This window comes from Osmerus eperlanus, chromosome 8 (assembly GCF_963692335.1).
Source record: "Osmerus eperlanus chromosome 8, fOsmEpe2.1, whole genome shotgun sequence".
Lineage (NCBI taxonomy): Eukaryota > Metazoa > Chordata > Actinopteri > Osmeriformes > Osmeridae > Osmerus > Osmerus eperlanus.
In genome coordinates, this window is record NC_085025.1 from 18,133,815 (window position 1) to 18,159,834 (window position 26,020).

Here is a 26,020-nt window from a genome sequence, read left to right on the forward strand (position 1 = left end):
TTTGAGCCACGCTTTGTCTGGTCCTTCGCCTGGAACCTGTTTGCCTTGGGTGACCCTACCAGGGGCATAAAGCCCCCGACAACATAGCTTCCAGGATCACTAGGACACGCAAACCCCTCCACCACGGTAAGGTGGTGACTCAGGAAGGCTCTAAATAGGCTTAATAGTCTCAAAATCCCTGAATCTGGCAACAATGGCTTTTGCGTATCTTAAGTGCCTTTTGTGCCATTACGCCCATTGAACGCGCACATTTAAAAAATGCTAATCGTTACGTTCTGCTAGATGACAGTAGAGACATGAGTAAAATAAAATATGCACGCGGTGCTCAAAAGCGCAGCAATAAACTGTTGTCTGAACAAGCTCGAGCAAAACACCCGAAGATTACACACTTATTTAGACCAGCCAGAGAGGAATATTATCAACATCTCCATAGACGAAACACTACCCCAGCCGCAGGTAGCTAACAGCAGCACGTCTTCACCAGCAACCAACAATAAATATACCTGCTTAGCTTACTTATTGGCAAGAATGAATGTTTTACTTTCCTCCATTGATTGTGTGTTATTTCAGCGATGCTATCCTTGGTGCTGAACTATCAGAAGGCTAGTGCTATCTTTGGTTTTGAACAATGACAAATGTGTGGCGGCCTGCGGAAACCCTTCACATCGTGAACATTTTGGTATTATACATATTTGGAAACTACAAACTATCCTGAATACAAATCAGTTTAAATCACTCAGATATCTTTATCACAACTGAAGTTACATAATTTTAAAGTTGACCTGTGTCAAAAAGTGATAAGCGAGAAAATTGCATTCCACTCCTTTTCATTCTAATTCTGTGGCGAATATGGAAAGGAAATCCTTTTGTTCGTAATTAAGTTGTGAATGTCAGTTTAAGTATAGGCTACATAATAACTTTTCAGCAAGTTATTTTTAAGTTTAACAGCTGACTTACATATTACATATAAGCGCAGCTAGTTCAGGCAGGGCAATCGGGCAGCGCGCGTCATCCATTTATCGGGGACGTAAGGCGTCTTACGCCTGGGACACACTGGCTGCGAAGTGCCTGGACGCGCCGCGCAGCGCCACGATCGGCTACGATCGTCTACGACTGAGCAAAAGCTGTTCACACCAGACGCGCATTTCTCCGCGCCGGTCACCAAGCCTTTCTGCTACTCTGAGCTTTCCTTTACGCTGACATGGTACATAAACATGGCATTGGCAGGGCTGCCTACTCTCACGCATTGGCCGTGAGACACATGCATTTCAACTATTTCACATGCTCTCACGCCACACCTTGTATATCTCACGCTGAAAAGGCAACGCCAACCAAGTAGCCCTGTTTACAACGTTAACAGGGCTACTTGGTTGGCGTTGGTTGGCGTGGCCAGGGTGGGTAATCGGGAGAATCGGGAGAGTTCCCGGTGGGCCGCTTCACTTTGGGGCCGGTCGAGGATTTTTTATTGTTGACATTTGTCACGTTAGTATTATCTTCTCTTAAAGTAGGCTACACGTTCCGCATTCTGACACCTCAGCCTCTGCATGGGTTGTACCATGTGAGGGAGTTCTCCCCTCCCAAATAGAGTTGGTTGGGTCCATAGCCTGTCTTTTCCAAAAAGTTTTCTCAGATAGGCTACGGATAGCTGGGCCGGGGGTCCCTACCGTAACGATACGCGTCAGCGAGGATGGATGGGAGCAGGGCCGGAGTGATGGCATCACTAGACAAGGTTTTTTGATAAACGTCTATGTTTATTTTACATTCTATTTTGCGCTCAAATAATGGCCAAATACTTGGCGCGCTATGCACGCTCGCATTACGTGTGGAAGTCCCTATCTTGCATCACATCAAACCCATACGTCCTAGGTTTGGGCTAAGCCCATAATGTTTACAAAGTCTGGCTCCGTGCCTGATTAACACTCGGATCGTTAGCAGTCTCAAAAAATGTATCAATATAAAAAATAATACGATCCCTTTCTGTAATCATGATACCCCCCAGAAAAGTTCACTGGAGAGGGGGGGGGGGGGGACCAAATACCAAATCTCACTCCAAGGTTTTTGCAAAAGTTGGCAGCCCTGCATTGGCTATATCCCAGCATTGATCCTTATCTACGTTGTCCTTGTAAAATTGTTGCTGGGGGGTCATACAACAACTCCCTGTGCTTTTCAACTTCGAGAATTCATTTGATGCTGATTTTAGAAATCGACTTGGGGGTTCTCTCTCGGTAGGCTATGTCTGCACGCGTGTGTGTTGTGTGCAACACGTGACAACTCGTTTCTCTCAAACAAACAAAACAACTACGGGCATGCTAGCTCAACGGATCAATCCATTTATTTTCATTCGTTTTCATCAGGGTAACCACATGTAAAGGATGTTCGTTACCAACATTGTGTAATTATAAAGTCTACAACTTTACAAATGTGGACCGTAGTCTACAATTAATGGAGTAAAATCTTAATAACATGTTTTTTAATGAAAATCTATCAACTAATATGGTGTATTTCATCATCCTGCAGCCGATTTCGCAAGCGTCTGGCGAAAAAATTTGACCAGCTGCCAAAACGATCGCTGCAGATCGCAGGCGATCGCAGGCAATCGCGGCGCTTCGCAGCCAGTGTGGTTGGTCCCATTTGATAACATGGGCGCCGAAAGAAAAAAGGAGGCGCTTCCAGGCGCGTCGCAACAGATTGCAGCCGATCGCAGCCGATCGCAGGCAATGTGTCCCAGGCGTTACTCCACCTTCCTTTCCTCCGCCCACTACTACACCCATGTTAGCAGCGCATATTCATTGGGCCACGTCCGATAAGGCGTCTTTAAAAGACGCGCGGATACGCACAAACTCACCCCGGTTGTTGTATGATCAGTACTGCTGCCGCCCTCCACCATCCCCTTCTCCCCCTTGCTGTCTGTATGTTCTCTCCAACATTTACATTTAGTCATTTAGCAGACGCTCTTATCCAGAGCGACTTACAGTAAGTACAGGGACATTCCCCCTGAGGCAAGTAGGGTGAAGTGCCGTGCCTTGCCTTGACACAGCGTCAGTTGGCATGACCGGGAATCGAACTGGCAACCTTCGGATTACTAGCCCGATTCCCTCACCGCTCAGCCACCTGACTCCAACAGGGGGATTATATCTCTATCACTCCGTGCATCATATGTCGTGTATGTATGTGTTGCATCGAGGAGGCAGGGAGTGCTTCCCTTCGATCGTCCACTCCGCCAAAGTTAAATCTACATGTCATGTAACAATAAATGCTCAAATCTAATACGTGATTGTCTTTACTGAAATAATGATGTTGTTCTTCTACCAATGAAGTCTATGGCAGCCCCTAAAAAAAAGGTTGGTGGATGATTTTCTAATCATTATATGCTTGATCAGCAAGGAACACTATTGTTAGCTCTTAGTTATTCTTTTTACTACTATTCATTGTTATACCCACCCTAACACCTCCCACACTTTATGACATGAAAGGTCTCAACATATGCATCTTATTCCCAATAGTGTTGCAATTGGTTTGTGAAAGGTTCTGTTGCACGGTTTAGGAAATATTTAATTTTTTCTGGTGAAAAGTAGAAGTCAACTAGCTATGCTAGCCACTGTTAGGTTTGAACATTTGATTCCTGGTGTAAAAATTACATTAAAAAGTTAATTTCATGAATAGTCTGGTTCAGGAGAAGATCTGAATTTTTTAACACTCACTTTGCCATCAATAGAAGAGGGCTACCCATCAAACCCCACTGACCTTGGCAACACCCAAAACAATTTGGGTCCTAAAAATCAGGTTCAATGCAATGCAGCTAAATAGTTACCTATTTCTCCTGCTAGACTAGTGCCACTCTTTTAACATTATCAGATCAAGTTGCCTGCTATGCTGACGACATAAGGAACCTCGGGGTGAACATGGATGACGAGCTCTCCCTCACAGCCCACATTGCTGCGGTCTCCCGGTCGTGTAGATTCACCCTCTACAACATCCAGAAGATCAGGAGATACCTGTCTGAGCATTCCACCCAGCTGCTAGTCCAAGCACTTGTCCTCTCCAAGTTGGACTACTGCAACTCGCTGCTCGCCGGTCTCCCAGCATGCACAACCCGCCCTCTCCAGAGGATTCAGAACGCGGCAGCCCGTCTGGTCTTCAATCTACCCAGACGCTCCCATGTTACCCCGCTCCTCATCTCCCTCCACTGGCTTCTCATCACAGGAAGTTGCTTTGGATAAAAGCGTCTGTTAAATGCATAAATGTAAATGTACGTTTCCATGGCATTCCTGCTGTGCTGGACTGGTCGGCATTAGTTATATTTTTGAGAGTTTGTCATAAATGAGAGCTGAAACTACTAATCTTTTTCTAATTAATTAGTGCTCGATTACTTGATTTCAGTCAGTAAGCCAATATATATTGTTTGTGTCTTAAACTATGAAACAGTTGTTAAAGTCATCCCAGAGTTCACCTTGCTTAGTTTTAAATCTGCATAGGTAAGAAACATAATAAAATAAAGATGAGAAACAGCACCCCCAATTCTTTTTCAAAGTCCCGCTCTTTCTTCCAGTTTGAGTTTGATTGACAGTGGTTTTACAAAGTAAACTAAGGAGGAAGGCATGCCTGCCTTAAGACATTTGGCTAAAACAGGATTGCTGGAACATAGGGTTAATTTGGCCTGGAAAGCAGAAACTTAAAAGCAGTAGCTTAAAATTATAAATTGACATTTCACTGACACCAAGCTGTCTGGGTTGCTAAAAAACTGTCAGAGGGCTTCACCAGTGATGGACTCGGGGCAGGGGGGGCTATCGTGCCCCCAGAGGCCGCCACGTTAGGAAAAAATGCAGCAAAAGTGCCCTCTTGGATGCCCCGGTGGCAGATTAAACATGATAAAGGGCCCTCTATGGGGGCCTAGTGTGCAAGAAAATTTGATATAATGCTTTCAAGAGTGCCCTTCCAGTGTAGAAAATGTGATGAAGTGTCCTCTCTGTGCCCTTCCAGTGGAAAAGGGTGCTGTTGTGAAATGCCATTTATGCTGCCCCTTGATGACAGTGTCCCAAAGGGTGCCCTTTTCTGGAGAGAAAATGTGATGCAGTGCTGTATACTCCTACTGGTGAGAAAACATGGTTCCCAATTATATTCCCCGACAGTGGATAAAATGTGATGTGATGCAATATATGTGCCCTTATAATGGCATAAACTTGAGGTTCCTTTCTGATGAAAAAAAAACACATGAATTAGATGCCCTTCCAAATGAGAAAACATGAAGTGCCCTTTCAGAGAAAAAAATCCCAGTGAAGAAAATGAAATGCTGTGCCTTAGTGTCCCATAAAATTTACCTTCTAGGCCATGCTTTTCTTAAGTGATGACAAAAGGGGTGCCGCCAAATACTTTGATAAGATTTTGAATTGATTTCTCAAATCTTGCTTACATTCAAAACACATTGTATGGCTCCCTAACACATATTTTCTGTGTTTTTTCAAGATGGTCGAGAAGTTAGGCTGCACTTTTTTTTCAATATATGTACCCTTTTATGTTAGGTTAACTGTATTTGATAGTTTAAGATAAAGTAAATTGTTGCCAATTATGACACAATAAAGCTAAATAAAATACTAATCCATTGTTACACTGGTTGGGCCCTATGGTAAAGAAAAGGTGTCCTTTCGCCACTGTCCTTCAGCAGTGTCACACCCTGATCCGTTTCACCTGTTGGTTTGTGTCCACCCCTCACCAGGTGTACCCTATTGTCTTCTGTATTTAATCAAGCGGAGCTGGTTCATGCAGGGGGACGCGAGACATAGCGCCTCATTAGCAGCGCGTCTCTGCTCGGAGGTCGAGACGGTGTCTCTGTTGGGTGGGTCATGGAGCCGATGCAAGCAGAACCATAATGCCAAATCAAGTGTTACAATCATGTGTTGTACCGTGTGAAATAAAGTATCAAGTACATACTATACTGAGTCCTCCTGCCTGAACCTCTGTTCTCTGTTCTGTCTGTTGCCAGATCGTCTTGTGCTTCACAGTCGTTTCCAGCATTCCAGTTTGTTTCTTGTCATAGTGTTTTCTCGGTTTTGATCGCTACCTGTTTTGTCTCCCGACCACGGACCTACCTGCCCCCAGTGTACTTCTGCCATTCGGCCCCGATACGACCTCCGACCGCCCACCGACCAACGAGCCTGCCTGCCCCAGTGTACCTCTGCATTGATACCCTTGCCCTAGACTACGAGATTGCGTTGTGAATAAAACTCTTCTACCGCAAACCACCCCGCTTCCTGTCCGTATTTGGGTCCACCATCCTGCCTTGTGACAGATAGCCTAAGTTTGCTACTGGGCCTCATTGTATTATTTATTTATTTTGCATGTGAAATATATCTGATTATATTATTTCTGTAATTAATGAATTGAAAAATTCGGGACCCTTTTTTCAATTATGAGGGCCCCTTTCATACTTACCCTGTCAATTCCAAAGCTGATTTCCATCATACGTTTATTTGCCATTTGCAACCAATATAGGCACATTGTAATTCTTGTTCCTGTTCCTCTCGACAGTTTCCTAGCAGAAATGTCCTTGTCCACTCGAATGAAAACCAAATAATTGAAGACCCACTTCATATTGCAACTGTAGGACAGACAGGAAATGGGAACCGGTGTAGGACAGAAGGGGTTAACGTTTCACTGGCTGAGAGTACAGGATGGCTTATGCCTCACTCAACAATCTCTCAGACTTTGATCACAGAGTTGAGTGGGGTCAGCCTGCCATAATGAATGTCTCACTGATAAACCAACTGCCAGCTCAAAGACAGAAGAAATAAACCTGACACAAGCTTACTCTCTCTCTCTTTCTATCGGTGTTATTAGCACACTATAAAGATAAAGACATCTTGGAGATGGTGTTCTCCATTGGCCCATGTGAAAGACACATTAGCAGCCACTTCATCACAACATCAACTCCAAGACTTAAACAAGACTACATGTTTTGTTACCTTGCTAGCAAGGGATTAGCAGACTGATCACAATACACAATTGCTTTGTTAAATTGATTGCTAAGCAGTTTCAAAGTTAGCAAGAATGAACAGCAAGTTAAAAACACTAAATACTTTTTCATTGAAGACATTTTCTTCAAGTCTTCAGTTTTTCCCATAGATCAATGTTCGGAATACCACCACATATGTATTACAGGAACTAAACAAAGAGGATTAGTAGGATGTGTTGTTTGTCAGGCTGTACAAACTGCTAGACTGGCGTATTGCTAACTGCATTCCACGACCCCAGTGTGTGCTCTGACCCATTAAGCCCAGGTTGAATAGAGCTGGCGACGTACTGGGTGGCAGGGGAGGGCAGAACTGCCATGCTACTTTTGATACTTCCCATCCCACGATGTAGCAGAAGGGGAAAATACCTAAACTACATCAAAGTACTTAGTGATACATTTCACATTGTGACTTTTTGAGAACCGAAAAATACAGATTTACCAGACTAGAAATTTGCTACCCCCATCTCTTTCTCTGCTCTCTGTGTAAGTTAGAAACCTAAGAATACATTTGTTTTCTTTTATCTGAAAAATGCAAGCTCTAAACACACACACATACACACACACACACATACACTTCCATTCTCCATATCACGCGGATGAGCAGAAGTGAGTGCTAGGCAAACAATATGATAAGAAGGAAATACCAAGTACTTGTGAGGAAATACCAAATACACTAAAAAGTTGTTTAAAGAGCTGTGCTACACCATGCCTTGTCAGGACTTCTATTCAGCACTATCAAAAAGTATTCCTTTTCATAGGAATCTGACATTCTTCTTTTTCTTCTTGCTGTGGTTACTGAAATTGCTCGTTGATTAAAGTGTTGAGTCCACGTGGTGTGGCATTTACAGTAAATCACACTCTATCTCAGCTCCACAGTGTCTGTAATGTCTTGACATGTATACAGTCATTTACAATATTGCACAGTAGTAGTGGCTCAGCCAATGAGTTAATGCGTCTCAGACATCTAATGTTACTAATCTCTGTAATGCTTTATTTATATTTTCTACAAGTAAACCATAAAATGACACAAGAATCTTAGCTAAAAGGCTGAGACCAAAGCTGAATTGGTTAAATGAGCTTTGGTGTGAAGTAAATCATTCTGGTGGCTTAACTCTTACTTTATCAGTTAATCCCATTCATTCCCATCACGTTAATGGCCCATTCATCCTTTCCATTCAAATAAAGTATAGCAATTTACTGACACAATGTTTTCAGGTTACAAGCCAAAGGCTACAGGATAAATGCTGCCTTGAGTGACTTGATGTTAAATCACATAATGACGTTGCAACTGTGTCCCACAGAAAGAGAAAGCGTTAGAAGAAATAATGAAGCACCTGTGGCAGTGGATGTTGGGCTGGCACCAGGCTGCTAACACATCCTGCTCCTGTTTACACACAGTTATTTGGACACAGGAGGAAAACAACATTGTGCCTGCAGGCAAGAATGACACAGCGCTTAGTTTGAGCAAAAGTGCTCGATCCAACAGTGAGATCATTTTTACCCCAAGGTCATTGGCTTTCCATGATCATTGCTTTCAAAATGTACAACATGTTGTACTTTTTGTATACATGTTATACTTGTACTTCACAAGTTCAGTAATCACACCATAGATTGAATAGATAGCTTTTATTGAAGCAGAGCTGGTAGCAGAGCCAAGCTCGATGGTGGAGGAGGCTGGTAGCAGAGCCGAGCCTGGAGCGGTTGGTGGAGGCCGGTAGCAGAGCCGAGCCTGGAGCGGTTGGTGGAGGCTGGTAGCAGAGCCGAGCCTGGAGCGGTTGGTGGAGGCCAGTAGCAGAGCCGGGCCTGGTGTCCGGGCATGGACTCGGGGTGTGGCGGAGAGTCCTAATGGGTCACGGCCGAGCAGCAGCTCAAGCAGATCCCCTGGGAAGCCTGGATAGATGACAGGGAGAAGCAGAGAAGAAAGGGAAGGGTGGGAGGGTGACAACAACATGCTAGCACAGGGACCAGAGGAATGGAAGATACTTTATACAGAACTCTTAATTGACCAAGGGGAGTTTGGTCGCATTCTTCCGTGTTTTACTGGACTGATGTGTATTAGTTTGATTGGAGAAGGAGGAGTCTTGGTGTGCCACCTTCCTCCCGAACTTTAGTTAACCTTTCAGGCCTAACTCCATTTGTTGTATATAGCATGTTGTCTACTTTATTTAATTGTATGCCACATTATTGTAGAATTGTATGTAATAGCATGTCTAGCCATCTGCTGCCTCAATATTGCTGTGTAACAGACTGAGTTTGGCCTCAGGGAACACATCTTCTGTGACTGTATCATGTTATTCTCCACTCACTGAACTTATATATATTAGAAAAATATATTAATAAAACAAACCCACAGCTTTGCATGAAAATTAATCTGCCTCATAAGTGTGTCAGTTTGTATATTGTTTGAGTCACTGTCGAGGATTAGATTTTAAAACTGTTAAAACGTTAGTGTTCTTTCTTTCAGATGTCTTTATTTTTCCCCCCACTGACCTTGTAAATCAATATAAATCAGATAACATTTGTGCTTTTATCTATCAAGCCTTGCATTTATATAACACTAACTTCCCAAGTGTGACCTTCGTTTTACAATTTGTGACATTCTTATGTATCTTATCAGACTTCTTCAACAACATTGAGCTGTGCATTAATATGGAGTGAGTTAACAGAAATACTGACCTTAGATCTTAATCCATGGAGGATCCTAATGTTGAAACGTTATCTTGGGCAAAGGCCAATGAAAAAAAAGCAGATGTCAGCAAACGTGGGTTTTTTCTCTAGGCCTCATGTGATCAGACTATCAGGCTTCCTTCCCGTTCTCACATCAGCCATGTTTAGCAGTGGTGAGTATCCTTAGAGTTGGATGACTACAAACATGTAGCTTGGTAACAGATGAGTTAAGAGATTCTACCCTGAGCTGCTTTTATTGATTGCTATGCTTGTGTTTCTTTTTAAGTTTTCCTTCCCGTATGGTCTAATTTGCCCTACTCAATGTGGTGTTAGACTTTTTTTTGTTGAAAAGATAAGAAATAAACATATAAGAAATTAACATTATGAAAAAGACTGTATGCATGACGAATACATTTGAGGTCTGAGGATTTACCTCATTTTTTCTCAAATTACAATGGCCTATCAAGATGGAAAGGCTTTGGTGTCAACAGTCATCAGGACATCAGAGTCAGGTGCTCCTTTTGCACTCATGTCACAGACACAGCACTGTGCAGAACAACACACCCATCCTCCGTACACTCATTCAAGTCTAGGTTCACATTTCTTGCCCCCCCCCACCTTATCTTCTCTTTCTACCCTGTCTTTCATTATCTCCTATTCCTTTATTTCTTCCTCTCCCCACCACACGAAATGTGACTCCAATATGGAGTCAAGTAGCTGACTCATCGTGGCGATGGGCTCAACATGTGACTGCACCGTTCAGTATAGTGTGCAAGCCAGTAGACAGTGACGCAATGTTCAGATGCGGGTAAAGAGGCTGCATGAGGATCAGACAAACGAACAATGGTTTTATTCAGTCTGCTTGTGTCCACAGTATTCCACTACTCTCTCCCCAACTGTGTGGCGTAGTGTGTTACTTTGTCTGTCCAGTGATTGAGAAAAGGACTGATTGTTTTATAATGTGCAAGCCTTTGAAGGGAAAGGGAGGGAGGACAGAAGTTTGTGGAGGAGACACATGTAATGCCCGTTAACTCTACTGAATGACCTGTTAGGCTCTTGCAGTATACAGTTAGATACTCAGCTATTTTCTTTGCGTGCCTATTGACCAAGGGATGGGTATGAACACAGACAAATTGTTTGATTACATTTACATTTACATTTAGTCATTTAGCAGACGCTCTTATCCAGAGAGACTTACAGTAAGTACAGGGACATTCCCCCGAGGCAAGTAGGGTGAAGTAGGGTGACACAACGTCAGTTGGCATGACCGGGAATCGAACTGGCAACCTTCGGATTACTAGCCCGATTCCCTCACCGCTCAGCCACCTGACCCCTGATTAAGGGGTTGGCGTGTGGCTTAACTTAGCTGAGTTATTCTTGAGTGATAGAGTGATATCTCAAATTGGTGTAATTTTCTTGTTCTTGTTCATGTTAAGCCTAATAACATCCACATAACTTATCCTCACACACAGCAATTAGTGTTGATCAATTTGTCAAAACCAAGTGTTGAGATTAAGTTGACATTACAACTTCTGGCAAGTCATTTGACTTACTGTTGAAGATTTTCTAAAAAGGGGTGAGAGAGCTCTCTCTAGTGGTGGATTCGAGACAACGTCTTTAGGAATACATGGGACTTGTTTCATGTGTTATTAGGTTGAAGAATGTGCTTAGCTCCCAGTATTCCTAGGTGGATGATCATTTATGTTTCTAGTTTGGTTTATTTGACATCAAATACAAATTGTTCCCGAAACAAGCCACTCAAAAACAGCAAACCCATGATAATTCAATTTTTAAACTTTTTTATAACAATGTACAATTTGAGATTTTTGTCTCCGAATAGCAATTTGTCTGACTCAGAAATGGTCCAACTGAGGATGGCACAAGAAGTGGCATGTGCTCTGGGGAGCTACACCTGAGACACCCTGCTTCCTCAGGTGCAGTCCACAGACTACCACCTGGACATCCACCACCTGCGGCCATATGTGAGGCATATGTTTACAGAGTCCAGAGTAAGGTGAGCTCAGCTAGGAGGAGGAGGGGTAGAGTATGAAAGCTTTTCCTGAAGATTACCCCCATAGACATCTGCTTGGATTGGTCCTGAGGCATGGCACCATCACAGACGTGGACACGCTGCCTGGCTGACAGGATCGTTTAGTAGTAGCGCTGCTGGGTCAGGATGGGGGTCGAGGGAGAGAGAGTGAAAGAGGCCTTGGTGTAGATGATATACTGTTGGTGCTCCTTCATGGGCAGGCTCACATCCTACACAGTAAACCAAGCAGCCATACACACACACACATATTTAAAAAGCCACCCACACAAGACATGTACACACAGTAGAGGTTTGTATGAATCCATGCGTGCACACACATGCACATACAAACACTAACACCCTCTCTCTCACACACACACAAGTGCACATAGATGCTCATATGTGTCTGTGTTATTAGCCTTCATAGATGCAGCACATGAAGAAGTGCTCTGATAGTAGAGCTCATTAGGTCAAGGAGAATATTACATGCTAACCTTTGAATGTGTAACAACACCACCCACCCCTAATACAGCGGTCCTATGAAGCAGCCATGTTAGACAATCACTCCCATCATCTCTCTCTCGCTCTCTCTCTCTTCCCTTCAAACCCCCACCTCTTTATCTCCCTCTCTATCACTCTGCCTCCCTCTAAGCTGATGGAGCTTATTGTGGCCAAATAGGCTTAGGAGCATCACTATGGCAACAGTGAACCGTAAGGGTTACGTGAGCACTTTAGCAGGGGCTGGGATCCAACTGTCCCCTCTGAGACACTGCCGCCAACCTCTAGGAACAAGCAACAACAGGCCAGAGATCCACTGGGAGGAGGAGGGGACTGTGTGTGTAGTGTGTGTGTGTGTTTGTGTATATGTGTACGTGTGTGTGTGTGCAGTGTGTCAAAGCAGTTTAAATTATAAGGGGGGGGGACAGAGTGTGCTCAGATACTTCACTAGCAAGCAGGGAACCATCTGAAGACACCGGCAGCACATCAACTCATCTGACTCAGATCTGACTAGCATAACAAACCACCAGTTTGGTACATTTACTTACTGAGTCCTAAACAAACAAGGGTTAAGGTAAGCAGACTTAATTTAACCAGTACTTTTTTGGTTGATATGGGAAATGTGGAATAGATTATTGTGAATTTGGGGTAAGGACAGTTTGATTAGTCAAAGCTATTGAAATAAACAACTTCAAATTGTAAAATCTGCATTCACTTTATGGGTGAAATTGCTGGCTCACAAATAGCCAAAACAAAACCACAGCTGAGCTGTGGCGCTTGAGACTATTTAAGACAATGTGGTTCTTTAGTGTAATTAAAGTATTACTGGGACCACAAGTACAAATAAGAGTAGGGCACACCAGATGCCTTGTGAAAATTCACTGGTTCCTCTGCAAATGCAAGCAATCTAAGGGAGAAAGCGCCAGTTGAGAATAGGAAGAGAGTTGGATAAAGGGCAGCAGTGCAGTTATTCACACAACATGCTTTCATTAAATGAAAAACCTCCTACACCATTACACCATCTGAATTCACATTTAATGGTATTAGAATTTCTGTTTTAAATGTTTTATTAGACTGACATAATGAAATAATTAGTGTATATTTCTGAGCTACTGGACACCTAATTGTTTATCGATGACAGCATTTAACAACACAAAGGCAAACAAACGGAGGTATATATGCATATGTATTTATTTTCAAAAGGTGGCATTGTAAAATAAATTGTAATATGGGAAACGGTGCCCCCAATTCTTGTCTGAACTTCGGTGCTTTCCTCCAGCTTGAGTTTTATTGACAGTGGTTTCACAAAATAAGCCAAGGAAGAAGGCCAGCCTCGCCAAAGGGGATTAGCTGGAACAGGATTGCTGGAACATAATTGTCAGGAAAGTAGCAGACCGTTTCAAAGATTACAATTTCACATTCCACTGGCACTGAGAATGAGGGCCTCATCAGGTTACAGAACATGTGTAAATGTTTTTTTGGGGGGGAATTCTTACTTGTTTTTACCTAACTTTAAAGCTAATTCAGCCTCAGCTGTGGCATCAATGACAACATACTAGTCAGGTACGATGTACTCGTCTAAAGACTCATCTAACATTCTGGGCAGTGCTGGGACTAGTCATGGTCTCTCTCTGTCTCTTTCTCTGTCTCTCTCTCTGTCTCTCTCTGTCTCTCTCTCTGTCTCTCTCTGGCATAAAGCTATGTAGGACAAGCTTTGAGAGTGTCAATCTACCTGTCCTTGCCTCAAAAGTAAAAGCCATCCAAACTAAGGAAACACTCCAGACATCGATGTGTTCTGCTGTTCCGACCAAACATTCAAGAATCATCCATGGGTGACAGTTGGTGGAAGTTACACATGGATGACAGCACTGTGTAATAACAGGAGTGTGTGGGTGTAAACACCTTTTTGTTTTAGTACTTGCTGTATTTTTAGATCTGAGGTTCTGAGTCTGGTTAAGGTATAATCAGGCTTCAAGCTGTTCCACACAATTTGGCAGACTTAGTTCTTGATATATACCCGTTGTTATTAGTAGACTTTCAAACACTGTACTGGAGTCTTTATAAGCCCTGAGTTGCATTCTCTACTTGAAAACAAATGTCTTCCTTGAGGTCAGAATCATACCTCTGTGTGTCTAAGTGAAGTGAAGTCCTTTTTAACTGCTTTCTCCCAGCCCAGGCAGCGAGGTAGACTAGGAGATGGCCTCGTGGTTTAACTGGAGCGAGCCCCACTACCAGACCCCCCGGAGGGACCCCGCTGATGTGATGACCGACACATTGATGCTGGAGCTGAGCTGGCAGCTGAAGGAGGCCGAGAGGCAGCAGTGGGAGAGGGAGAATGAGTACCGGCGGATGCAGACAGGAGTGGACTACAGCTGGCTGGTCAACACCCCCCGCAGCACCTTTGACATCTCCGCAGGAGAGAGGCTGGGCCTGGAGGACCTCTGCTCCAAAATACACCCTTCCTACTGCGGAGCCATCATACTGAGGTAATCAGGAGGAATGATCCTGACCTCTCTCCATCCAACTTACCAAGTCAGCAAAATTGATCCTCTTAAAAGCCTCAACTTCACTCAACTGGCTTTGATCAGGCTTGATCCCATGGTGCATCCTCACCCCCAAACCATGGTCCCTGCTTCTCTAACCAGCAGTTTAGGCACCAGTTGTGAAATGTGGTGCTGTTGATTGCTTCTCTCAGTAATTACATTCCTGGCTGTGGAGCCTGAGGGATATGGAGTTGCTAACTGAAAATCACACTCAAGCGCACAAGCCACATGGGATCACAAAAGGCTCTGCACCTTTGACGCCCTTAAGAATCTGTGATAATAGGTGTTTGCTCAAACACACTTGACTTGATAATTATTTTTGAATGGTTAGGAATAGGAAATGTCACAAGAAATGTATTGAAAGTTTAGCTTGATTATTTGTGATATATCCTCCTGAGACCCAGTATCTTTTTTATTTCACATTTTACACACCATAAACATTTGGGTAATAAAATATTCTGAGGAAAATAAATGTTGAAACATGGTTTTCTTATTTGTTATAGCTATGCATCTATAACTTAATTACCTAGAATCATACAGCGATTCCTGAGGTCATTCAAATCTATGACATCATTAGAAAGCCCAAGATGTCCTCTCAATTGGACATAGAAAATAAAAACATTTGGCAGTAGGTTTGCAAAGGGTTAGGGACTCATGAGGATACTTGTATTATGCTTTAAATACAACAAATTAATATTGTGGGCCACTATCACAGCAGATCTGATAATCAGTAGAGGAGAAAAATTAAAACTGTAAGGTTGGGCAAGGAAGGAGAGCAGGGGGCAAATTGGCCACGTCAACAAATGAGGTCCAATGTGGGCTTTCTATTTTAAAACACTGAGACTTATCGGCTGCTTGGAGGGGAGGAAGCAGGGGGAAGGGGGTAAGCGGCTTTGGTTGGAAGGCCTGCTTCTCAAGACCACTAGCTTGAAGTCCTACCATTATCCACCGGCCACTGATGAACAAGCGCCTTTTAAGAGCCCCAATAATGTCACACAAGCTCAGAAAAAATCTAGTATAAAGCTCTCTACAAGGACAGACATTTTGGAGAAAAGCTTTTCAGAGTGCAGTTGTGGTGTCATGTTGGGCGATGTCAGAGCTGTCTCTCTTGAATCGTTCACTTTCGGACCCATTTGAGAGTTTATCTTCAGAAATTAGCAACACGTGGTTTTTCTCTCAATCTGTCATTTTTAGCAAAGCAAAGATTGAATCAAAACCAACTACAGGGGTTGGTAAGATTTTTTAAATTATCATTATACGGCATTTAAAAAGAATACTGTTCACGGTCATGGGAGAGGTTGAAGTTGTATATCAATGCATGTCTTAATCAACCAGTTCTGTATTTAGTAAAAGCTCTCGTTTGTCTCCTCTGCCCAGGTTCCGCCAGGCTGTGGTAGAGAATGAGCCGGAGGTGCAGGAGGTGGCAGGCCTGCTCCGCTCCGTCCTCCTGGAGGCCCTGGAGCGCATGCGGGAGGAGGAGGAGGGTCAGCGCCTTGCCCGCCAGTGGAACAGCAGACGGGCCATGAGCAGCATGTCCCTCATGAGCTTCAAGTCCCGCGTCAGGATCAACCCCTTCGGCAGCACCATGGCCCTGACCTCCTCCGCTGCCACCCAGGGGACTGGCTTTGGTGACCTGAAGACAGTGTCGGAGGACGTAGAGAAGGGCCAGGAGGGACCAGAAAAGTCCCAGAGAGTATGGAGCATGCCTGATTTCAGACACAAAGGCCTCAGTGGTAAAGTGGTCTGATGGATGGCGACTCCCCCAGGACAGTGTGTTGGTACAGTTCAGAAAGGTGTTGTACAGTAGGCAACTATCTGGTGAGGGATGCAGGATACATCTCTAGGACCTGACCAGACTGATCAGCTGAATGCTGCCTCAGCCTCTATCACACAGCATGGTCAATAAACATTTGATCCAATCCTGGTCATTTTTCATCAATACTTTTTATGCTATGCTTTGTATTGCACTTATTTATTGGTACCTTTGCAATGCTACTTTTGAGGGCTTTATATTATTTTTACAAAGCCATTTTCTTAATTACATAAGTCATGTTCAAATCAGTTCCAGGAGGGATACGCAACAATACACACTACTGTAATTATGACACTCCCCTTGGGCAGTAAAACAGGTTTTATTGTCACCCTTCTGGCAAGTCAGTACTGGTAATGTGTTCCATTTCATGGTGTTCTGTAAAATGGTTCACATTAATGAAATCCTGTTCTCTTTCAAGTTACAGTCAGAGTACTTCATTCAGGGCCCAAGATCCCTGACTCATATTTTTTTTTTCAATGACAGCAATAAAGAACTCTCTAAGGACAGTGATGTTTTATTGAACAGTGGAACATTACACATTACAGTTGCCGTATTTCCAGCAGTTCATTGCTGTCGGGAGAAAAAAGCATTTCTAACTGGTTAAGCAGCATCAATTTGCCACCTAAAAATCCACAATATAAAATACCCATGCTGTTATCCAAGGAAAGTTGGTGTTACATGGGAATGACATACAGTTTGAGGTTTGAAAAGTGTACATACTATATTTTCTGACTTTTTAAATTATTCATTATCATCTTGCAAAGATTTCCATAGCATAATTGTACACAAATCAATTGAATATAACATTCTTAAAACAAGAAGTCAAACATAATGCAATATAGAAACTGGAATTAAATTTGAATAATCTGAATAGACATCCTGTTAATCATGTTAGCCGTTGAGTCTTGTGATCGCTGATTGCTTAACAGGTTTTGTTCTCATTTGCTGGGCCACACACAGTGCAGCAGTAATATATGGGGAAACAGTATGACAGTCTTGAATGCAATAAACCTTCAAATAAAATTGTAATATTACGTTCTATAAAACAAAACATTGAAGAGGATCAAACCACACAAAGGTGACAGCACACTTTTGTACAAGAGATACGGTCCTTCGTTGAAGAGTCTTTAGTATGAGAAGTGGTCCTGGCTGCCAATGCAGGGTAAAACTGACAAAATGTAGATAATTAGAATCTCTTATTTTGATAATCCAGGGATTTGCTCATGGAAGGGGTTGCCATTCCCTGAGTTCTGTTCAGGATAGTCTGGAAGAGCTCGGAACATAACTAATGGTGAGGGCATTCACATCAAAGTGTAGAGTTGAGGAACTCAAGCAGTTCTGCACGGTTTTTGTCTCTCTGATGAACACAAAAAGGAAAACAGACTCCTGTTCACACATACCAACAAAACTCAATCATGTCAGCTGAATGAAATATGAAGAGAATCACCTGTTTGTCTTTCTTTGACTTCTTCACTTTCAGTTTAATTTTCTTCCCTGAGATCATGCTGTACTTGCCACTTCTCTTTCGCTCCTTCAAGTACTGAAAGACAGATAAGACATATGTAAAAGATAAAAGAGAGTACACTTTTAGATCACAAAAACAAACTCATTCTACCTTGGAAATCTGTACAGGTCCCGAGGTCTCCTCCTCTCCTTTAATTTTCTTGTCCTTTTTTCGCTTACGTTTCTTTTCTTTCTTCCCCTTCTATTAAAATAATTTCACACTGGTCACACATCTGTTCAGCACCAAGCCCCCTGAGTATCTGTACATCTTTAAAAACATTTCACAACCTGTAAATCAGACTGTTTGATAACCTTTTTGTGCGTTTTTTCCTTTTTCCTTTTTTTGGAATGCTTTCTGGACTTGCTGTTTGAATCTAGAGGAGAAACAATTACAATTTATTTTCAACTGAGAGGAACTCTATGGGGTCTTTTACCATTTATACAAAATACTGTGAAAATGTGTTTTGAGAGGGTCCTGTACGATTAACATAATGTCAACAACTGCTCTGCTGATATTCAGTACCTGGTAATGTTTGGTGTTTATTAATAGTTATTTGCCATTTGTTGATAGTTTATTGAATACATATACATTTAGTATATTGAATACATATACATTTAGTATATATCTACAGATGACTCAGAGCGAACCCAATGGGAAAACATAATTACAGGGTACTGACCGCTGCTGCTGGAGCTGCTCCTACTGTGAGAGGAGTGAGAGGAGGATGGAGAAGAGGATGAGGCTGATGAGCTGGAAGAGGATGATGATGATGATCGACTGCGGCTGCGCTTTCGTTTTCTCTTTTCTTTGCCTGGGTCAAAAGGACAGTTAAAAACACAGCATGAAGCAGGGTCTTGTCACCTGAATAGTTTCGCTTCTGGACACTATGTGTAGTTAGCTTTTAAATTGGGAGTATCTTGAGTGCAGGGCCGGCCCTAAGGTTTTGGGGCTCTTAACAAAATTAGTGTTGGGGGCCCTCTGATTAGTAAAAAACAAAAAACTAATTTGACAAATGTTTTCTTTGCCCGAACCTATCGCGCACCTTAAACAAATATTTAGTTTGTTTATTGGGTCGGCCGGCCCTGCTTGATTGCTAACATTACCTCTGCTTCTTGATCCTCTACCTTCGTCCTCTTTCGCGCTGGATTCATTCCTCATTGTAGACTCCAATTGTGCTGACTAGCAATAAAATAAACCACTTTTACGATTACAGTGATCTCTTCAACTTCCTTTGTGATTAGCAAATGAAAATGAATTGGATTGAATTGACACACATTACAATGTAGCACGATGTTTTTGCACCGGGTCTTTTTTCTGGAGACTGTCAATATATCAAATGCATATAGCAATGACCTTACTGGCACTGTAAAGAATATAGTTAGCTAGTTAATATAGCACTCAGTGAATCAGTTAAGACATTATGTAAATGTATTTACCCAACACTGGCTAGTTCAGGAACTACTATCTGTGTCAAGCTAGATATTATGATATATCCCGTTAGCTAGCCGTAGCCTGCTGTACAGAGGCTAGCTCTGCTAAAATAATAGCTAGGTAGGCTGGCTACATGGGCAATGATTGGATCATTTAATTAGTTAGCCAAGCTAAGGTGACAAAACGCGTTCGTAACTTTACAACTCATGCAACGTATGGGGAATTAACCCAAGTCGCATAGCTAAACAGAGCAGGTTTGTAAATTTTAGATATTCCAAGTGTGAGCTGGCAAAATATAGGCTAACTAGAACTAGCTAAACTAGCGATAAAAGTGGCTAGTAGTAGCAACTTACCATGGTAGCTAGTTGTTGATTTTATTACTCAACAGAAAATAACGTTACTGACTCGTATCCATTCGTTATTATGATAAGTAGAAAAACTTTAATCATTTTACAATATATCGTGGACTTCAGCCTTTACCTGATTGAAGCTAGCTATAAGGATTAGCTTGCAAACTCCACTCTCTTGTTTATTAGTGAAACGGACATTTTGTATCCCACAATGCACTGCGGAGATATTCTCAAATTTACAAAACATGTAGCATACATTGTGAAAAAACAAATAAGTGCCAAAGGGAAGAACCATAAGAGCATGCAGTTAAACAAGTTACAATTAAACAACATGAAACTCAAAAAGTGCAAGAGTGTACCTGTAGAAAAAACAATCAACAGTAAAATATTTCACAGCGAGTACAAGAATTTAAAACCGTTACAACTAACCAACAACAGCAACAAGTCTCGCAATACGAGTCATTGTGATCCTGGAGGAAACTAACATCAGGTCCAGCCAAGCATTCCTAAGTGCCGTTGTACTCCTGGAACAAGTACGTCTTGAGCCTTTTCTTCAAGGTGGGGAGACATTCAGTGTCCCTGATGGAGGTGGGGAGTTGATTCCACCATTGGGGGGCCAGACAGGAGAAGAGCTTGTGTTGGGACCGGGCGCTCTTGAGCGGTGGGACCACCAGACGGTTGTCAGAAGTAGACCGTAGGTGGCGGGGGGGGGGGGGGGGGGGGGGGGGGGGGGGCGTCTGGTCATCTACCCAGACGCTCCCATGTTACCCCGCTCCTCATCTCCCTCCACTGGCTTCCCATCACGGCCCGTATCAGATTCAAGACTCTGGTACTGACCTTCCGAGCAGTGAACGGGACTGCACCCGACTACATCAAGTCTCTCCTCCAGCCTTACACCCCCACCCGCCACCTACGGTCTTCTTCTGACAACCGTCTGGTGGTCCCACCGCTCAAGAGCGCCTGGTCCTCCTCTCCTGTCTGGCCCCCCAATGGTGGAATCAACTCCCCACCTCCATCAGGGACACTGACTGTCTACCCACCTTCAAGAAAAGGCTCAAGGCGCACTTGTTCCGGGAGTACAACAGTACTTAGGAATGTTTGGCTGGACCTGATTTTAGTTTCCTCTAGGAACACAATGACTCATATTGAGAGACTTGTTGCTCTTGTTGGTTAGCTGTAACTGACTTCAAATGATTGTACTCACGGTGTAATATATTATTGTTGCTGGCTTTTTCCACAGGTACACTCTTGCACTTTTGAGGTTCATGCTGTTTAGTTGTAACTTGTCTAACTACTTGTCTAACTGACCTATGCACTTTTGTAAAGCTCTCTCTTAGAAGTCGCTTTGGATAAAAGCATCTGCTAAATGCATAAATGTAAATGTAATTTCACTTCCCTACGAGTTAACGCGCACACTGCTTTCCTAGCATATTGCTATATATATTTTTACAAGGAAATGTTAAGCCTAGGTTCCCTCGTTTTATGATTTGAGAAAACTGTCACTAGGCTATTTTATTCATGTTTTATTAAAATATAAGTGATTGTAAGAGCCAGGTCGCGGTAATTAGGGCACCTGGTGGGGGGCGGAGGAAGTTATGTTATTTAACTTGTTCACCTGTGTGTTTGAGGAGAGGAGGGGGTGACGGGGGAAGTTGTATTTTGCTGACCGCTATATATACTGGATGCACAACCTTGTTTGTTTTAAGACCAAATAAATACAAATCTACAAAGCGCGTCTGGCACCTTGGTTTCCCTATCGATCACAAATTGGCCGCCTACATTTGTCAGCAAAACAACCTCAAAATCAACGGAAAGCAAACAACGCGAAAACCACACACGCAAGCCCCGGCAACGGATCGTAGGACGGCAGCCGCCCGAGAGAAACCCAGCCAAACAGTTGTATGTAACCTGTGTTGTAGGCGTACTGTGCTACGGTTTGCTTGGTACGCAGTTTGAACGGGTTACCACCACTTGTTGAGTTTTTGTTCTGGCGTTGTGTGGAGCGGGTGAATTGCCGCTGTGTGGGATTGTGTCTGCAGCGTTTTTGGAGCGGACCTATCTGATCTATGTGTGTTGTTTCAGCGCGCTGGTTAGCGTGCCTGCATGTGATTGCAGCGGCTGTCGGTGTTGGGTTTTTACGTTGCGTTGATATATGATTTGCATCCGTCTACATGCACAAGATGAGTAGTTCAAGGGCTGGTTCAACTTCATCAAAAATGGAAAAGAGAAAACTCACAATGACTGAAAAGGCTCTGGCAAACAGGATTGAGTCAATTCAGAACCAGCGTAGAAGGAATTAAGCAAGGTAAAGAAACATATACAGTCTCTCAAAGAGCTCATGAAGGATGAACAAAATGCTTCACAAGTCAAAGCACAGTTGGGCGTTCTGTTGCAATTGTCAGAAAATGCCACTGCCTTGCATGAATCTCTGATGTGTTTAATACCACCTGATGAACAAGGAAACCAAAACGAATGGTTCACAAGCATCACTGGATACAATCAAGGATTTGTTGAGGATGTTGAAGTGTGGATTTCAGAAACCATTAGGCCTCGTTCAGAGCTGACCAATAACATTGAGCCACAGGAAGTTCTGCTTGAGAAAAAAAGTGGAGTTCATGAGGATGGAAAAATGGGACAGTGGGCAAAGCCACTCTCATCTCACCAGGAGGACGACCAGGATGACATATTGCCACGTGACAGTATATCAAACCTAAGCAGCAGAAAACAAGGTTCAAATGTTTCCACTACTTCATCCGCATGTGTCAGAGCGGAGGCTGAACTGGCTGCTTTGCTTGCTCGTCATGGTTTACTGAAAGAAAAACATTCTCTTGAGAAGCAGGAAGAGGACTTAAGACAACGAAAGGAACAACTTCAGCTTGACACAGATATAGCTGCATCAGTGGCCAAAGTGAATGTTCTAAGGACCTGTGGATCTGGGGTGCAAACTGCCACTTCTCACAGATCTAATGGCATGGAGTCATACTTCAAGAAAACCATGACAAGACAACTGCAACAGGAACATGACAAGGCAGTTGAAGCTCTTAATATCGATTCAGATATCTTCATTCCACATAAACTTGGAAGGGATGAGAAGGGAAAATTGGCAATGGGAAATTCTGAAATACACTTTGGAGGGACAAAACAGAAAAGGGCAGACAATATCATTCATCTCCGGCAGATGCCCTTGGGGCTTATGAGACAGAGCACGGTTCCAAACGCTAGTACAGTGCCTCATCGTAGAGATGTCCATACACCTTCTTTCATGAACATTGACAGGGACCCGAGCCACATGTTGTCTATAATGGAGAAACAGAATGAGATAACATCCATGCTGGTGCGTCAGCAATGTCTTGCATCACTGCTTAAAAGGGATATGCAAATATTTGATGGTGATCCTCTACAGAACCATGCTTTCATGAGGTCCTTTGAACAAATAATTGAGGAAAGAACCGACAATGCTGAAGACAGCCTTCATTTTCTGGAACAGTACACCAGGGGACAACCACAACAACTTGTCAGGAGTTGTCAACACATGACTGACGGCTCGGGCTTTGCAAAGGCAAGGACTTTACTGCATGAACACTTTGGAAACGAGCATATGATTGCATCTGCCTATTTGGATAAGGTCTCTTCATGGCCAATAATTAAGTCAGAAGATGGAAAGTCTTTACATGCATACAGTTTGTTCTTGCGTGGATGTTGTAATGCCATGGGGGAGGTTCATAGTCTGTGTGAATTGAATACACCTACCAATATGATCACTGTGATTAGAAGACTACCGTACAAACTGAGAGACAAATGGCGAACAGTGTCATGTGACGTCCAGGAAAGGCATTACCGGAGAGCTATGTTTGTTGATATTGTGACCTTTATGGAGCGTCAAGTAAGAATCATGACAGACCCTGTGTTTGGAAACCTACAGGATGCCCCGATGTTGGTGGTAAATAAAGAAAGCAGCAGGACAAGGCCACCTCACTTAGGGGCTAAAGGAAGTAGCTTTGCCACTGCTGCTACTACAGTTGGAAGGACATTCACAGAACACAGGGTTGAAGATGGACATGTACCTGAAAGGACGTGCCTGTACTGCAATGGTGGACATATGCTGGAGTTCTGTACTCTGCTGGAGCAAAGGGCTCAGAGTGAAAAGATTGATTTCCTGAGAAGGAATGGAGTGTGTTTTGGCTGTTTGTGTACTGGTCACATCAGTAAGGAGTGCAGGAAACGTCTCTCTTGCAAAATGTGTGGCTCAAGGCACCCTAGTGTGCTTCACATCCACCACAAAGACAAGGGAGCAGAGGCAGAGCAAGGCAAGAGGAACTTGAAGAGTGCAGTGGGCCGTTCTTTGGTTGAAGTCCAAACCAGTGGTCTTACTGGGGCCGGTGAACAAGACTTTAAGCTCGCCATTGTACCAGTAAAGGTTAAATCAAAGAAAGGTCAAAAGACGGTGGAGACCTATGCCTTTTTGGACCAGGGCAGTTCAGCATCCTTTTGCACAACGGGTTTGATGGATAGACTGAATCTCTCTGGGAGGAAAACAAAGATTCTTTTGCGTACCATGGGCCAAGAGATAATTGTGGACAGTTGTATCGTGTCAGACTTGGAAGTGGCTGGATTGAACAGTGGCTGGTACTGTGAAATGCCAGATATATTCACACAACGTAGGATGCCTGTTAATAGGAGTAACGGAAGTAAAGGAAGGAAGATCTGCATAAATGGCCTCACTTGCAACATGTGTACTTACCTGAGATAGATACAGATGTGGAGCTTCTGATAGGCATGAATGTGCCCAGAGCTTTGGAACCACTTGAAGTCATCTGGAGTGTGGAAGAAGGGCCATATGCCATCAAGACGATGCTTGGTTGGACGGTGAATGGACCCCTTGGTTGAGAATGTTGTGATGGACCTGATGTGTATCCGTCTGCAGTTACCATCAACATAATTTATGCTGTAACACTTAATGAACTCTGGAAGCAACAGTTTAAGACGGACTTTCCAGAGTGCAGTCAGGAGGAACAGCCAGGACTTTCCAGGGAGGACTGCAAGTTCTTAGAAATGGCTAACAATACTGTGAAATCAGTTGATGGCCATTACAGTATTGCTTTACCTTTGAGGGACAGGAAGATAAGCATGCCTAACAACCGTAGCATTGTAGAACAACGCACCCTTAACCTGAAAAGAAGGTTTATCAAAGACTCCTTATTTCATGAAGACTACACTGGTTTCATGAATAACCTTATATCCAGTGGCTATGCAGAGAAAGTACCAACCACAGATCTAAAACGCAGTGATGGAAAGGTTTGGTATATCCCACACCATGGGGTGTACCACCCGAAGAAAGGAAAAATTTGAGTTGTCTTTTATTGTGCAGCATCATTTTGAGGCGCATCACTCAACATGCAGCTCCTGAATGGCCCTGACCTGATGGGATGACGTCATACCAGAAGCAGTTGCTCAGGGGTGGATAGACTGGTTGAAGGAGCTACACCAGTTGGAAGGATTCAGCATCAGACGATGTTTAAAACCTCTGAACTTCGGGGAAGTAACCACTGCTCAGTTGCATCATTTTGCCGAAGCAAGTGAGGAAGGATATGGTACTGTTACTTATCTGCTACTGCGCAATGAACATTCTCAGATACACAGCGCCTTCATAATGGGAAAGTCCAGGGTGGCACCTTTAAAGACTGTTACTATCCCACGTATGGAGTTGACAGCTGCTGTTGTAGCAGCACGTATGGACCAACTATGGAGAAAGGAGCTAAGACTACAGCTTCAAGATTCTGTTTTCTGGACAGACAGTTTGTCTGTCTTAAAGTATATCAAGAATGAGACTTCGAGATTTCGAATCTTTGTAGCAAACAGGGTTTCAGAGATTCAGAAGGTTTGTGACGCATCTCAATGGAGATTTGTGGACACTGCACGCAATCCTGCAGACCTTGCCTCCAGAGGTGTAAGGGCGGAGCCATTCCTAAACAACGACTTTTGGATATCCGGTCCCTCGTTTCTCTTACAATCAGAAGAATGCTGGCCCGTTAACCCAGACGGATTGCAGCAACTTCCATCTGAAGACTTTGAGGTAAAGGTATCAGCTGCAATTGGGGTTTCTACAACAAGGAATGAAGATGATGCCGTGACTTGTTTGATAAATCGCACCTCATCTTGGACACGTCTAATAAGAG

At 43.3% G+C, this 26,020-nt stretch overlaps 2 protein-coding genes across 3 annotated transcripts; one reads left to right on the forward strand and one right to left on the reverse strand.

The window, feature by feature from the left end:
- Positions 1 to 12,563: 12,563 nt before the first annotated feature.
- Positions 12,564 to 16,665, forward strand: rd3 (retinal degeneration 3, GUCY2D regulator). The gene is made up of 3 exons (XM_062468342.1): positions 12,564 to 12,777; positions 14,375 to 14,689; positions 16,124 to 16,665. The coding sequence occupies exons 2-3, from the start codon at positions 14,400 to 14,402 to the stop codon at positions 16,491 to 16,493; spliced, it is 660 nt and encodes a 219-aa protein (XP_062324326.1). The 5' UTR covers positions 12,564 to 12,777; positions 14,375 to 14,399; the 3' UTR covers positions 16,494 to 16,665.
- A 390-nt stretch (positions 16,666 to 17,055) lies between these two features.
- si:ch211-22i13.2 (uncharacterized protein LOC553945 homolog) lies at positions 17,056 to 20,080 on the reverse strand. 2 transcript variants are annotated; one of them, XM_062468345.1, is made up of 7 exons: positions 19,975 to 20,080; positions 19,167 to 19,242; positions 18,743 to 18,874; positions 18,375 to 18,436; positions 18,175 to 18,264; positions 18,007 to 18,099; positions 17,056 to 17,916 (listed from the first exon to the last, which is right to left on the reverse strand). In XM_062468345.1, exons 2-7 carry the CDS (start codon positions 19,219 to 19,221, stop codon positions 17,866 to 17,868), a joined length of 483 nt encoding a protein of 160 aa, XP_062324329.1. In that variant the 5' UTR covers positions 19,222 to 19,242; positions 19,975 to 20,080; the 3' UTR covers positions 17,056 to 17,865. The 2 variants fall into 2 exon arrangements, with proteins under 2 accessions (XP_062324329.1, XP_062324328.1); XM_062468344.1 differs by having other exon boundaries at positions 19,848 to 20,055.
- Positions 20,081 to 26,020: the final 5,940 nt, after the last annotated feature.